This window comes from Henckelia pumila, chromosome 4 (assembly GCF_033568475.1).
Source record: "Henckelia pumila isolate YLH828 chromosome 4, ASM3356847v2, whole genome shotgun sequence".
Classification (NCBI taxonomy): domain Eukaryota; kingdom Viridiplantae; phylum Streptophyta; class Magnoliopsida; order Lamiales; family Gesneriaceae; genus Henckelia; species Henckelia pumila.
Genome location: NC_133123.1, coordinates 122948224 through 122962089, shown reverse-complemented (window position 1 = coordinate 122962089; position 13866 = coordinate 122948224). Strand labels below are relative to the sequence as shown.

The window sequence follows — 13866 nt, the reverse complement described above, 5'->3', positions numbered from 1 at the left end:
CTCAGTAACTTTACTCAATTTGGATTTTGGTCCATTAACTTTTTTGATATGGGTTTTGGTACACTAACTTTGCACTTTCAGTATTTTTTGGTCCAACTGCATACGCGTCAGCTTCTGATTGGTCTACGTCATCATTTTGGACCAATAAAAAGTTGACACGTATGCAGTTGGACCAAAAAACACTGAAAATGTAAAGTTATTGCACCAAAACCCACATCGAAAAATTTAATGGACCAAAACCAAAATATGAACAAGTTAATGGACCAAAAAACTTATTTTCTCTTAAATTTGTGATTTCGAGAATATATTGAGATGAACTATTTTTACAGCTTATTCCTTTACAAGTTTTTTTTTTAATAATGAGTTAAGTATATATTTTAATGTGATAACTCATACTTTTTTAAAATGTATGTTAATTGTTTCAATAATAATCTTTAATATTCTCGTAGGTTAAGTAATGCGCAAGCAAATAATATACATTAGTAAAAACATAAGTAGGCCCATACTAATATTATAGTTGCTTTCACTCGAAGGGTACTTGGAATAAGGATGACCTGCAGGACCCAAAATTAACATTATTGCAACTTCCGAATTTCGATCCAATAAAATTATTATTAAAATAAAGCTGTAATTTTGCTCATATATATTAATTAAGAATTTTGATCCAATAAAATTATTATAGAAAATCCATAATTGTTTGGACTTATATTTTTTTGCGATATTATTATTTTATGTTTTTCCATTTTAGTTTTAATATAATTATGTATTTTTCAATTGTAGTCATTATTCATTGTCAGAAGCAATCCGAAAAAAAATTAAAATTACAGATATAACAAAGATTGCAGACCAAAATTGAAACAACGATATACACATTTTTAATGATATCAAATTTTTTAGAAGATTTAAATTTATAGTATATTTTATGCGATGCATGTAAAATTGCATGGTATTATTAGTTAAGTTATTTTATAAAATTAAATATTTTGGGGATGTAAACAAAAAAATTTTTTTGACACTTTAAAAATAAAGAGAACCAAGGGAAAAGAACTGACATATCATAATGTGTATACCTTACGGCCAAAGCAAGCAAGGCAAGATCTTCAAAGCTGATGTTTTATGCCAACAATACAAGGATCGAGTTCTTGTTTCACTAAAATTAACAAATGGCAATGCTTAACGAAGAAAGATTAATAAACAAATGATTTTTTAAGTACTTAATTTGTCTCTGTCTTTTCTTTCTTTCTTTCTTTCTTTCTTTCTTTCTTTTTTTTTTTTTTTTTTTTTTTAGAATTTTCTCTGTCTTTTCTTAAGTAGGTTCTGATAAGGTTAATTCAACCGAAAAATTGTGATCAATTAATCATATTAAGAACGAGACATTAGCCTAAGCTAATAATAATAATAATCCAATCGAATTTCTAAACCGGATATATATAAAGGGTAATGCTATATGTACACGGAGTTTTACACGTTGGGTTATACGTGACACTTAAAATTACGTGATTATCCCTCCACTTGATTTGGAAAAATTCTTTCATGTAGGATAATCACGTAATTTTAAATGTCATATATAACCCAACGTGTAAAACTCCGTGTACATGTAGCATTACCCATATATAAAATCTGCACGATAACTTTATGGCATACCTGCTATTTTTAGAAACTTATCTACGTGCATGGTGAGTTTTGTTAGTTCAAAATTTTGTAAAGAAAAACTCACAATAAGTACTTTTAAGGTGTGTTTACTTGGCTTGATAACCGTAGGATGAGTTTATTAATCCAATCTCATTCATTGTTTACTAACAAAAATTCAATTTTTCTCAAATCTCAAGGCTCATCATTATATACCTTGATTTCATGGGATTACTCATCCTTAATTACATAAGTTATAACATATCCCTGAACAATATTTGTGAAAAAAAATCCATAGAAATCTTAATATACCCTCATTTAATTTCTTTGTTTTCCTCCAAATTTCTCTCTCTCTTTTTTAATAACTCGGTTTATCGATTTTATCTATTTAAAAAAAAACATATTTTTATACCCAATAATTTTGATAAATAAAGATGACTCACATTTGAATCAATAATAATTTACAATATTCAACAGTAATCCAATCCAGATTATATGAATACAAAATTAAACATAAGATTATTTATCATAGGTAGATGATACAACTGTAATTCGTCCCTCAATCATTATTTCAACCCAAAATGAAAATCTCAAAGTAAACATGTTATTGTTTATTTATCATTATTCCACGTCCTTCAAAATCATTTTAATAATCCTAGTATGATTATATCCACATGTAATCTCATCTCACTAAGTAAACGCAACCTTAAAGCATTTCTAAACACTAACTATAATTATGGTGATTTTGTTTATAATTGGTTAGAATGATCACTTTGTGAGTAAGAATATTTTTGTTATATTGCAGATAGTGAAATTCTTAATTTTAGAGTACATGCAAGTTTACAAAGTTGTCCTTGTTAATTCTGAAGGGCATTATGAAATGCTCTTATGATATCTTTTTTGAATGTTATATTTATGCTCCACTTATACAATATATAATTTGATGTATATAGCATGATTTTTCGGGATAATTAAATGGACTCTTGGATATAGTATTATGCACAACACCGTAGAGGATCCAATTATTCGATAAAAGATTGGTGAAGAATAAGGAGATTATTATGAACCAAAGATGAATAAGCGGCAAGACAAATATTGACCCTTTATTTTCTCTTATTCGCCGCATTTGTCTCTTGTTTTACAATACACCACACCAATTTCCAATTTTCCTCAAATTTCAAGAATCCGTGTGACTCTTTCCATTCCCTTTCTTCTTCTTTTGTTCTCATAGTTAGAATAACAATAATAATTTTGCAGGTCTCTTTCTCCTTTCTAGGAAGCCAAAATGGTAGCTAGCCCCTCTGATCTTTTTCTCTTTGATTTGATTCGAATGCCTAACATCTATTAATTGTTGTATGTTTCTTAGGTTCCATCTTTAGTTTTGACATATATATTGTTTATGCAAAATTTGTTCCATGTTGGTTTTTTGATTGATGGTAATTAAACAGAACAATTTAATGTATTTTTTTCTTGGTGGCCGGCCCCCCTTTAATTAATTAATGTGTGCAAAAAATGGGTCGAAACATGGGAGGAATTAGGAAGTTTGGTCTAATTAAAATAAAATGTCACGTATGACATGAAAGATCATATATATAATTTCTCTGTAGGCAAATGCTACGTCTGGGACGGCGGTGCACGACGAATGTAAGCTGAAGTTCTTGGAATTAAAATCAAAGCGAAACTACCGTTTCATAATCTTCAAGATCGAAGGGCAGCAGGTGGTTGTTGAGAAGCTCGGCAGCCCCGGGGACAGCTACGACGATTTCACCGCGTTGCTCCCGGCCAACGAGTGCCGCTATGCTGTCTTCGATTTCGACTTCATCACCCCTGAAAATTGCCAGAAGAGCAAGATCTACTTCATCGCTTGGTATGCATTAAACGGGTCTCTTTGTATTTCCTTTATGTTCCAAGGTCGTTTAATTTGAAAAAAAAATTATTTGACTAATGTCATTTTTCATACTATCCTGATATGGTCCTGATAGATATAACTTGAAATCACGTATTGTTTGTGTGGCGATTATATTAATTCCAGGTCGCCGGAGACGTCGAAAGTCAGAATGAAGATGGTGTATGCGAGCTCCAAGGACAGATTCAAGAGGGAACTGGATGGGATTCAGGTGGAGTTGCAGGCAACAGATCCAAGTGAGATGAGCTTCGATATCATCAAAGCACGTGCTTACTAATACTGAATGCATGCAACATATATATATTTTTTGTGCCTTAGTTCCCTCGAGCGTAAATGTTTCAGATTTTCGATTTTTTTTTTTCTTTTTTTGCATTTGGTACGTAGCTATTGATTTTGATAATTTATATATAGTGGGATTGATTACGTTTGGTCCAATGTGGATTTCCCAAGTGTGGGTGGTGGCACAATTAATTAATGCCTAGTCCTGGTATGAATATGATATACAAAGTGTTTTGCATTTAAATGTTCGAGTACTTTTGACTCGATAACATTTCAGTTTATTGTATTCGATTTGCACCGGTTTTCATTGCAAATTAACAGTTTTGATATGTTAATTAAACATGAAATAAAGCATCTAAACCTCCCCCCAACATGTATATTTTTGGACACAAATATATGTGGTTATTTTGCCAAGTGCTTACCTAATCCAATTTTTTTTGTTTTTGGTTTATCAAGTTTTCAAAATCTGGTTATATGGTACAGTAATTTATATTTTGGGTCATTTTGGTTAACAATTGAAGTGACATCTAACAAATCAGCACTTTTCGATGTCACGTTAATATTTTCTGGTGTCACATTAACATTTTTCGGTGTCATATGACCAATGGATCAAAATAACCAAATAATTTTTTAGGAGTATGGACACAAATTAATATATGTATATACATATTTTAAATAATTTTTTTAGCCAGAAATATGTAAGTCAATTGTGAAAAATCTTTCATTTATCATAGCATCCATGCATGAGTTATTTAAATTTAATCCCATTATCATCTTACAAAAATATTTTGGAAAATTAAATATTGGTCATGTAACTTGATCATTTTTACACATATATTTAGTCTATAAATTTTTCAGTTTTAGTTAGGTAAGTTATTACCTTTTTTTTTTTTTAAACAGAGGTAAGTTATTAGTTAATTGTCACTTTTAATACATTTTAAACAAAATGCTAACGTGACACAAAAAAATCTAATATATCAATGTGACATCAAAATTACTGATATATATGTCTAGTTTCATGTCAACACTTTAGAGAAATTATTAAAAGTGTGAGTAAGAACCAACCTATATATGAGAATACAACTACAACTTGAAAACTTATTTTTGGGATTAAAATTAAAATTGGAAATAGTTAAGCTATTTGATCAAAATTTTAATTATAAATGGCGAAAAGCTGCAGCAAACACTTGCCTAGACAAACAACAACAAAAAAAAAAGATAAATTAAACCAAACAAAAACGCCACCATCTTTTCTAATACTTCAGGAAATTAAATGGCTCATGCAGAAACAAAGAATCCAAATCTGAGACAGGGTTAGTTTTTTCCCATATGACCTCTCTCCCCATACTCTTTCTCCAAAGCCTCTACTTTCTTCATCGACTCATCCTTCTTTCGAAGAAGCGACTGAAACGACACCGGATCATAAGGAGGAGCCATCGTGCATGGATTTGAATCAACAAAACCTTCAACCATAGATTCAGACAAGCATTTCTTCTTGAATCCTTCCGCGGGGCAAGCGATGGATTCGGAGCAGATTTCGACAGCTCCTTCAGGCGCAGTGGGCTTGTATTTTAACAGCTTAGCATACAGATTCAACACATGAAACATGTAATCGTAAACGTTATCCATCTTCAGATCTTGTTGGATGAAGCTGCTTCCTGCCTTGCCAATGGCCTCTGCCTGTTTATCAAATCAATGCATTATGGAATCATGTACGTACCCAGGAGGCCTCCGCCTCAGGCCCATGTAAATATGAGGGCCCAAAACAATTACACTAAGTATTAAACATAAGTCCAAAAATTAGTTTTAATTTATCTGACTCTTAAAGAATTCAACTCTATTGATTGACCCAATAAGTTATTCAGGGCTTCTATAATATTTAAGGCTTAAAAACGATATTAGGTGAAAAAAGAGCTTTAATTTTATGTTATTTGATTATTTTACATACATTTTGACTATTATTATATGTTATTTGGTATTTATGTTTTAGTTTATATTTTTAAGTGTTTGTTTTAGAGAAACATTTCATTAACTAAAAAAACTGCATTATATTATTTGAGGGCCCAAATTCTAAAACTTGTCTCAGGCCTAAAAAATACCAGGTCCGGCCCAGTACGTACCACTAATTAATTAGGCAGCATGATTTTATAATTTTAATCATTCATTATTTTGAATGTTAGTGGTAAAATAATTTATAATGAAACGGTCAAAGAAATTAAATTTATTCAGTTAATAATTACATAAGTTACTAAAATATGCCAAATGTTTAGTTTTTTTATAAGTATGAGAGAAATATATATATATATATAGGGGGTGGTAATTTTAGTTTATCAAGATGATTGACTAAATTGAATTATATAAACTAAGTTGACTATTGCGATTTGATCTTTCACGGTTATTCCACACTGATTTCGTTTCTTATCACTAATAACTTAAACGAGTCATAAATTTTTTTTAAGAACTCAAGTTTGGGTAAATAAGTTTCTCGGTCCACTAATTATTTGTCTCATTTTGAGTTTTTGGTATACTAAATTCCAAATTTGGTTTCAGTTGATTAGCTGTCCGCCTTTCCGTGCTATATATTTTGTTCTATTAATGCTAGCATGGTGCCGGATACATCAATGGAATGATCATGGTGTCAGATACATCAATGGAAAGATTATTTTCCCTACTGCGAATATATAAAATGATCAAATTAATAATCAATAAAATAAAGAAAATTACCTCTTGTTGATGAGTATTTCCCCAATCAACAGCAAATTTAATTGAGGGGCACATATCGTAGTCTTTAATAGGCCAGTAATGTTGTAATGGCATCAAACTTCTTGAGAAGAATTCGTAGTAGTGAGGGTTTACAAGTAATGTCATGGAATCACAAGCCATTATGTATTTCTCACTCACCGACCATCCAACTCCTTCAACATAGACTTTGTACCTTTGTTAATTAAACAAATAATATCATAAAATTCTTAAAAATAAAATTAATATCGAATCTATATACACAAATATATATGGAGCTAGCTATATATATATATATATATATATATGCATACATGTCTCACCTGTGAGTGCATTGGGTGCTCAGGTCTGAATTCTTGAAACCTTGTCTTTCCTCACGTTTCCAATCCTGTGCACGTATGGTATTTTCACAACATAATTATTGAATACATCACTTTTAAAACAACAACAATAATAATCCTAAAAAGAAAGCTTAGTTTTGTTACATTATAAAATCATCTTGAAAATTTTTAATTTTAGGATTAGTACTACATGATTATATATAAAGCTTGAAATCACATTAGTAACTATTTTTTGGTATGCAAAAACACGTAAAATATTCTTTTCCACAATCTCACGTCTATTTTAAAAATAAAGCAAATAAAAATACCAAAATTAACTTTGATTTTTTTTTTTAAAAAAAATAGTCTAACATCATTTTTACCTAAAAAATTACTGTGTATAAAAAAGTTTACTTTATATTAGATTTTATGTACCGTGTACGCGTTGTGTGCCAAAATTTACTAGTTGCGATGACATACATGAGCGTAAACACGAGCATTCCAATCTTGTTTTGGTGAAACATTACATCTGAGCAAATCTTTCCTTCTTGGATTAACCGTGGGATTTCCCTTCCAATAAGCATATGGTTCCTTCTGCATCCAGCTTCTCCTTTTAGTCCCTTCTGCTATGCCCTTGGATAATACCTCCCACGGTTCTATATTAATCTCTGGCCTGAATAATGAAAAAACACCATTTCATTCATCTGCATAAACGTAGGCAATCAAGGACGGAACCAGAATTTTTCCGATAAATGATATGAAAAAAGTACATACATGTTAATTGTTGCTTCACGGTCAAATTTAATCTATAAAAAAAAAATATATGCATTATATATAATTGTGTTCACACATATAGCATAATTAATTGAATGAGAGAAAATATTAAGATTCAACCACTATAAACATTTATACACTTGCTAAATATGTATATACATAACCTATGGTTAGCATATACATTAATTAATTACCAATCGAAACTTGATTCTTTGTGATTTTTGACGGCCCAAGCTTTAATTACAACATAATCCCATGTGTAATTATTTTATTTTCTCTACTTTTCAATCTTTTTTAATGATATACATGAGAATATCATGTTATTCGATCACTTAAACTAGACATCTCTCTTCATTAAATATATATTTTTTTGATCTGTCACTGACTCGTAAATTAATATTTGAAAATATGCGCGTACCATCCCCAAAACGACCAATCTGGAAACAAAATCTCCACGGAGGAGCTGTCGCCACAGTATCGAAATAAAGCTGGATTGTTATTCAAACCCTTCCTTATACTCGGCCTGTCGGAGCAATCAAACATCAACTCCAGATCCGGCACTTTGCCGGGATATCTCCGCAGCAGCTGCAAGATACCCCATATAGTAAAAATGTCCCTACTTTGAAACACTTCTCGGTACTTTTCCACGTAAACTCTCCCTCGCAATATCACCAGTCGAAAATGAGCCATCGGACGTCCATTCATAACCATCTCTTTGGTGATTCCTGTCTCCCTCCACGCCGACAAGTCTTCGTACATCCAACGGAAGTAATCCGGGCACGACGATGACTTGTTGCCATTTTCGGGCTGCAAGAATTTGGTCGATGGATAGTAATTTGCGGGACAGGTCGACCGAGATAAGTTGCCTAGTGAACAATTCAACGGGTAATATTTCAAGGTTTTGGGAGCCGACTCGATGCTTTGAGGATTCATAATTTGTCGGGAATTTCCAGCTATCATCATCTGCACCAAATTAATTAATAAACATAATCAAATTTTGGTAGGGTTTGTATGTAAGAAACATAGCTAAATTTTAATTAATTACATTAGCAGAATTAGAATCTATGTAGTCGCGAGTAACGATGAAGAGGCCGAGAGCAAGAAGAAGCAAGAAGATAACGGTGAGGGAAGTCTTGGCCAATGGCCGCCGTATCGTCGCCTCCATACCTCTGATAAAGTCCGGTACTTGGCCGAAAAGGAATCCCATTTGATCAGGAAACCTGTTTCTCTGGTATAAATATTTGTAGATTCATATATAAATTAAATCAGCAAAGGTTCCGTTAAACAAATTTTTAAAAAGAAAACGCGCGCACCCTGGGCCTTTTCACCATAATTTCCTCGTTTCGACATGTAAGGAACATGCATGATCATGAATACGAGGAATTAAGATCAGGAAGATAAACGTTTGGCTGTGGGTTTAATCTCGTGGTTCCTTAATTTGCATGCTTACATAAAATTCAACCGCAAACTTGCTTTTTTAGATAAGTCGAGGGGAGCATATATATATCTATCTATATATAGACTGGTTTAATTATGAAACTCTAATTCATGGAAAAATTATGCATAAAGTTAGTTTAATTAACATTCATCTTTTGATCAAAATGAGTCGATTATCCACAGGGTCCCGATTGTTTGTCTAGGTTAAAAATAGGCCCGCAAAAATAAAATAAAATCACACTTTATGTTTTTCTATGAATTATGACATTTTTGGTCTTTTGATTTGCAATTTTTTCTACTTTTGGTCATATTAAAAATAAAAAATTTCTTTCTCGATCCTCTATGTTTAATTTTTTGCGATTTTGATCATAATTTGTTGTCAAATTTCATTTAGTCCGTCATCTTAATTTCTGTTTTTGTAATTTTAGTTTTTTTTTTACTTAAAGTTGAAATGCATGTGTTGAATCCGATATTTTGGTGATAACAAACAACAACTCATTGTATAGGAATGTGCTGCCAACCATTGTATTTCAGAAATTTACTACAACTTCTACCGGAAGCTTGTCAACCGCCTTTGCCCTCGACCGGCTGAAGTCACAAGCCTATCGACTGGCTATCAAAACCAGCAGAGGATAAATCTATCTACCGGAAGCTTGTCAACCGCCTTTATCTCTCGACCGGTTGAAGTCACAAGCTTATCGACTGGTTATTCAAACCAGCAGAGGACAAATATCTCTACCGGTAGAATGCCAACTGCCTATCTAGATATCTCGAGACAAGTACCTGTGACAAGATGTTCTTTGCAGGATCCTTTATTAAAAGCAGAACCGGCGTTTCAGAAGATTTGTTGACTCCTGCAAATCAAGACAACAGGTTGTACCAAAATGACAAAAACACAGAATGACTGCAGATAAAGCATTCGACCGTTTATTCCAGTTTTGGACCCTGGAAGTTGTCTGCAGTGTACGATCCTCATGCAGAATCATCAATGCATTTATGAGCATTAAATGTGCATTCAATGCAGCATCAGAACGTTCAAAATAAAGACGTTGATGATTGACCTATATAAAGGGAAGATTGCTCAAAAAGAAAAAACAACAAGAACAACAACAAGTGATACGAGACAACGAAGAGAGACAAGCAACTCAGAAAAATTTCAATCACTTGACTAATATCAAAAGTCCTCATCTGATATACTTGAGCACACTTACAAGATCATTCATCTGCTGCTCAAATAAACCCTCGCCTACAGTTCACATATCTGATCGTCAAGGATCATCCTAGGGTTTTCAAGCCTCTCGACCGCTCTGCAGTCTGAGAAGCTCAACTCAACTATACTCAGTGTTGAAGAGACTTGAAGCTGCTCTGAAAGCTTCCACCAGTCTGATAAGAACTGAGAATCTTATCTGTGTAAATCTAGGAGTTTCGGATTAGGCATTGGATAAGTCCTAAGTCTGAAGTGGGTGTATTACAAGACGTTGTAATAACCAAAGTCTTCTAGTGAATTCCTTCCTAAGTGGAAGAAGGGGAGACGTAGAAGGATTAAGCCTTCGAACTTCCATAAAATCGTGCTTTAGCATTTACTGCCATTTATCTTACATCCTGCTCATACACTGCATTATAAACTTTGCATCACTAAAACCTCTGAACTATTTCCGCACTATTTAAGTTGTTCAAAACGTTTTAGAAGTTGAGAAAACTGATTAAGTGAACTAAACCTCACTTGATCATTTTAAAGAAGAAGAAGAAAAGTTTCAGAGTGTATTCACCCCCCCTCTACCCTCTGAACCGATCCCAACAAGTGGTATCAGAGCGGGTTCCTTTCTCAACTGCTGATCTGAAGTTTTCAAATCATGACTTCTTTCAACAGAATTCCTATGTTTTCTAAAGAAGAGTATGATGATTGGAAAATTCGCATGCAGGCACATCTTGCAGCACAGGATGATGACATGCTATATGTCATAACAGACGGTCCTATCAAAATTATGAAGGTCAACCCAGCTCTAGCCGATGGTGCAGGACAAATGATTGAGAAACCAAGAGCTGAGTGGACCACTGAGGACAAAAAGAAGGCCAATCTTGACAATGTGGCCCGGGACATCCTATACAAAACACTGGACAAGAATATGTTCAGCAAAATCAAGTCATGTTCCACAGCAAAGGAGATTTGGGAGAAGCTCACTCAGCTGTGTGAAGGGAATGACCAGACAAAGGAAAACAAGCTCACTCTGGCCATTCAAAAATATGACAACGCCAAAATGAAGCCAGGGGAAACCATGGCTGAATTTGATGAACGGTTCAGTAGTATCATCTGTGATCTTATTGCTTTAGGTAAAACTTATACTAACCGTGAAATTGCTGTGAAGGTTATGAGAGCTCTGCCCAAAGAATGGGAGATCAAGACAGTGGCCATGAGAGAGTCAAAAGACTTGAGCAAGGTTGAACTGCATGATCTCTTTGCAGATCTCAAAGCCTATGAGTTCGAGCTCAACATGAGAACAGAAGATGAACCATCTACTTCTCAACCAACCAAGGCCTTAACCTCAACCGTGATATGTCCACCGGTCGAGGTAGCTCCAAAGAGATCAGCTGAGCAAATCAGCAATGAAGCCATGACACTCTTTGTCAAGAAATTTGGTAAATTTATGCGTAAAAACAATTCTAAATTTAAAAATTATCATAAATCGGACCATACAAACGATGGTCCTACTTGTTTTAACTGTGGAAAGCCAGGCCACTTCATTGCAGACTGCACCAAGCCTAAGAACAATGATCAGAAGCAATTCTCCGAAAGAAGAAGGGGTAAGGAGGATAAAAGGACGTTTAGAAAAGGAAGAGACCAAAGGGTTCTAGTAGCAGACGAGAGCAAAAACAAGTGGGCTGAGTCTGACTCTGACAACTCCAATACCGGAAGCTCTTCAGATGACAGCGATGATGAAAAAGTGGAATGCCTTATGGCCGACATCGAAGAAGAAGCTGAGGAGGTATTTGACTTTGGCTCACCTGAATTTACTCACAATGATTTAGTTACTGCTTTACACGAAATGGCTAATGAATACAAAGCATTATCCAAGGAGTTCGAGGAAGTAAAGGCAGAAAGAGCTGACCTAAAAGATAAGTCAAGCAAATCAAGCTGCATGCAGCAAAAAGAGCTTGATGGTCTTAAGGTCAAGCTAAGTCTGCTGGCTACTGAGAACGACACCTTGAAAAGAGTATTCCAAGCTACCTTGATTGAGAATAAAAAACTACTTGAAACCATTAAGGCTTGGAATAAATCTTCGGTAACCATTGACAAGATTCAAGAAATCCAAAGACCGGTACATGATAAAACCGGTCTAGGGTTTGGAACAAATGAACAGTCTATGGAATCCTGTATTCAGTCAAGCCTGGACAAAGGCAATCTTAACAAAATAAGATTTGTCAGGTCCAGCACGATATATGAACACGATAAGTGCAGCTTTGACAAAAATCAGAAAGTATCGAACGAACGAAGCTCTAAGCATAGAGGGCTGGGATATGTGGATCCCCAGACCTCTAATCAAAGAGGAACTTGGATCAAACCAAAACCTAATGAAAGAAGAAAGGGAAACCAATCTAATTTCAAAAGGCCATGGAATGAGTCTAACTACTCTAAGAAAAGATGGTCAAAGGAGAAGCCTTACCAGTACTTTAATTGCAGGCCAGTTCAAAAGAGGTACAGGCTAACTGATGAAAATAAAAAAGGCAAGCAGCACACAGCAACCTCACAAGCACACACATTTACTGCCTATCGACCGCACAGATTTCTGGACACACACACGGGCAAACCTGTAAGGGTGTTCCAGGTGTGGGTCCCGAAAGGGCTAATCCGACCTGGACCCTACTAGATATGGGTACCAAAAGTTCTTCACTCTTTGCAGGTACTAAAAGTCCAAACGGGCGAGAAAACCACTTCTATCAAGGACACTACCTGGTATTTAGATAGCGGTTGCTCACGACACATGACAGGGAATCCAGAACTTCTAACAGAAGTGGTGTTGTGCAAAGGACCAAAGATCAGCTTTGGAGACAACTCCAAAGGTAAAACCGTGGGTAAGGGTAAGATCATCCATGGTAACATCATTATTAAAGATGTGTTACTTGTTGACAAACTATGCTATAATTTGATAAGTATTAGTCAACTATGTGACAATGATCATTCGGTCGAGTTTCACAAACACACTTGCCTCATAAAAAATGACAAAGGTGAGACTCTTATGACCGGTGTACGAGACCTAAACACCTACAAGGTAAACTGGTCTTGCTCACATATTTCTTCACCTACTTGTCTTACTGCTCATCATGATAAACATTGGTTGTGGCATAAGCGGTTAAATCATCTAAATTTTAAGTCCATTTTTAACTTGAGGAAGCATGATTTGGTTTCTGGTCTGCCCGAAGGAGATTTTATAAAAGACAAAGTTTGTCCTGCTTGTCAACTAGGAAAGCAGGTGAGAGCAACTTTTAAAAATAAAGGGTGTATGTCTTCTTCCAAATGTTTAGACTTACTTCACATGGACCTATTTGGTCCTATACCAGTAAGAAGCATAGGGGGAATGAGATATGCTCTTGTTGTTATAGATGACTTTTCTCGATTTACTTGGGTCATCTTTCTCTCTTCAAAATATCAAACTGCACCTCACCTGATTAAGCTTTTTAAACGCTTGCAAAATGAACAATCTACTGTGATAGATAGAATCAGGAGTGATAGAGGGACTGAATTTTTAAACACCACTCTTATGACTTATCTAGATGATCAGGGAA

The 13866-nt window shown here is 34.4% G+C and overlaps 2 protein-coding genes across 2 annotated transcripts; one reads left to right on the top strand and one right to left on the bottom strand.

The window, feature by feature from the left end:
* The first annotated feature begins 2828 nt into the window (after positions 1–2828).
* Positions 2829–3995, top strand: LOC140864562 (actin-depolymerizing factor 7). The gene is made up of 3 exons (XM_073268821.1): positions 2829–2917; positions 3237–3496; positions 3662–3995. Exons 1-3 carry the CDS (start codon positions 2915–2917, stop codon positions 3810–3812), a joined length of 414 nt encoding a protein of 137 aa, XP_073124922.1. The 5' UTR covers positions 2829–2914; the 3' UTR covers positions 3813–3995.
* A 1133-nt stretch (positions 3996–5128) lies between these two features.
* Positions 5129–8812, bottom strand: LOC140861664 (uncharacterized). The gene is made up of 6 exons (XM_073264685.1): positions 8693–8812; positions 8066–8610; positions 7354–7546; positions 6877–6941; positions 6539–6749; positions 5129–5494 (listed from the first exon to the last, which is right to left on the bottom strand). The coding sequence occupies exons 1-6, from the start codon at positions 8810–8812 to the stop codon at positions 5129–5131; spliced, it is 1500 nt and encodes a 499-aa protein (XP_073120786.1).
* Positions 8813–13866: the final 5054 nt, after the last annotated feature.

Bases quoted from the DNA above. Each gene is read 5' to 3' on its own strand.
- LOC140864562 (XM_073268821.1), top strand. The intron at 3,497-3,661 runs GTATGCATTAAA...TATTAATTCCAG, and splicing joins AAGATCTACTTCATCGCTTG to GTCGCCGGAGACGTCGAAAG.
- LOC140861664 (XM_073264685.1), bottom strand. From the start codon at position 8,812: ATGGAGGCGACGATACGGCGGCCATTGGCCAAGACTTCCCTCACCGTT. The intron at 6,942-7,353 runs GTATGTCATCGC...ATACGTGCACAG, and splicing joins ATGCTCGTGTTTACGCTCAT to GATTGGAAACGTGAGGAAAG. The intron at 5,495-6,538 runs GTAATTTTCTTT...TTTGATAAACAG, and splicing joins GAAATACTCATCAACAAGAG to GCAGAGGCCATTGGCAAGGC.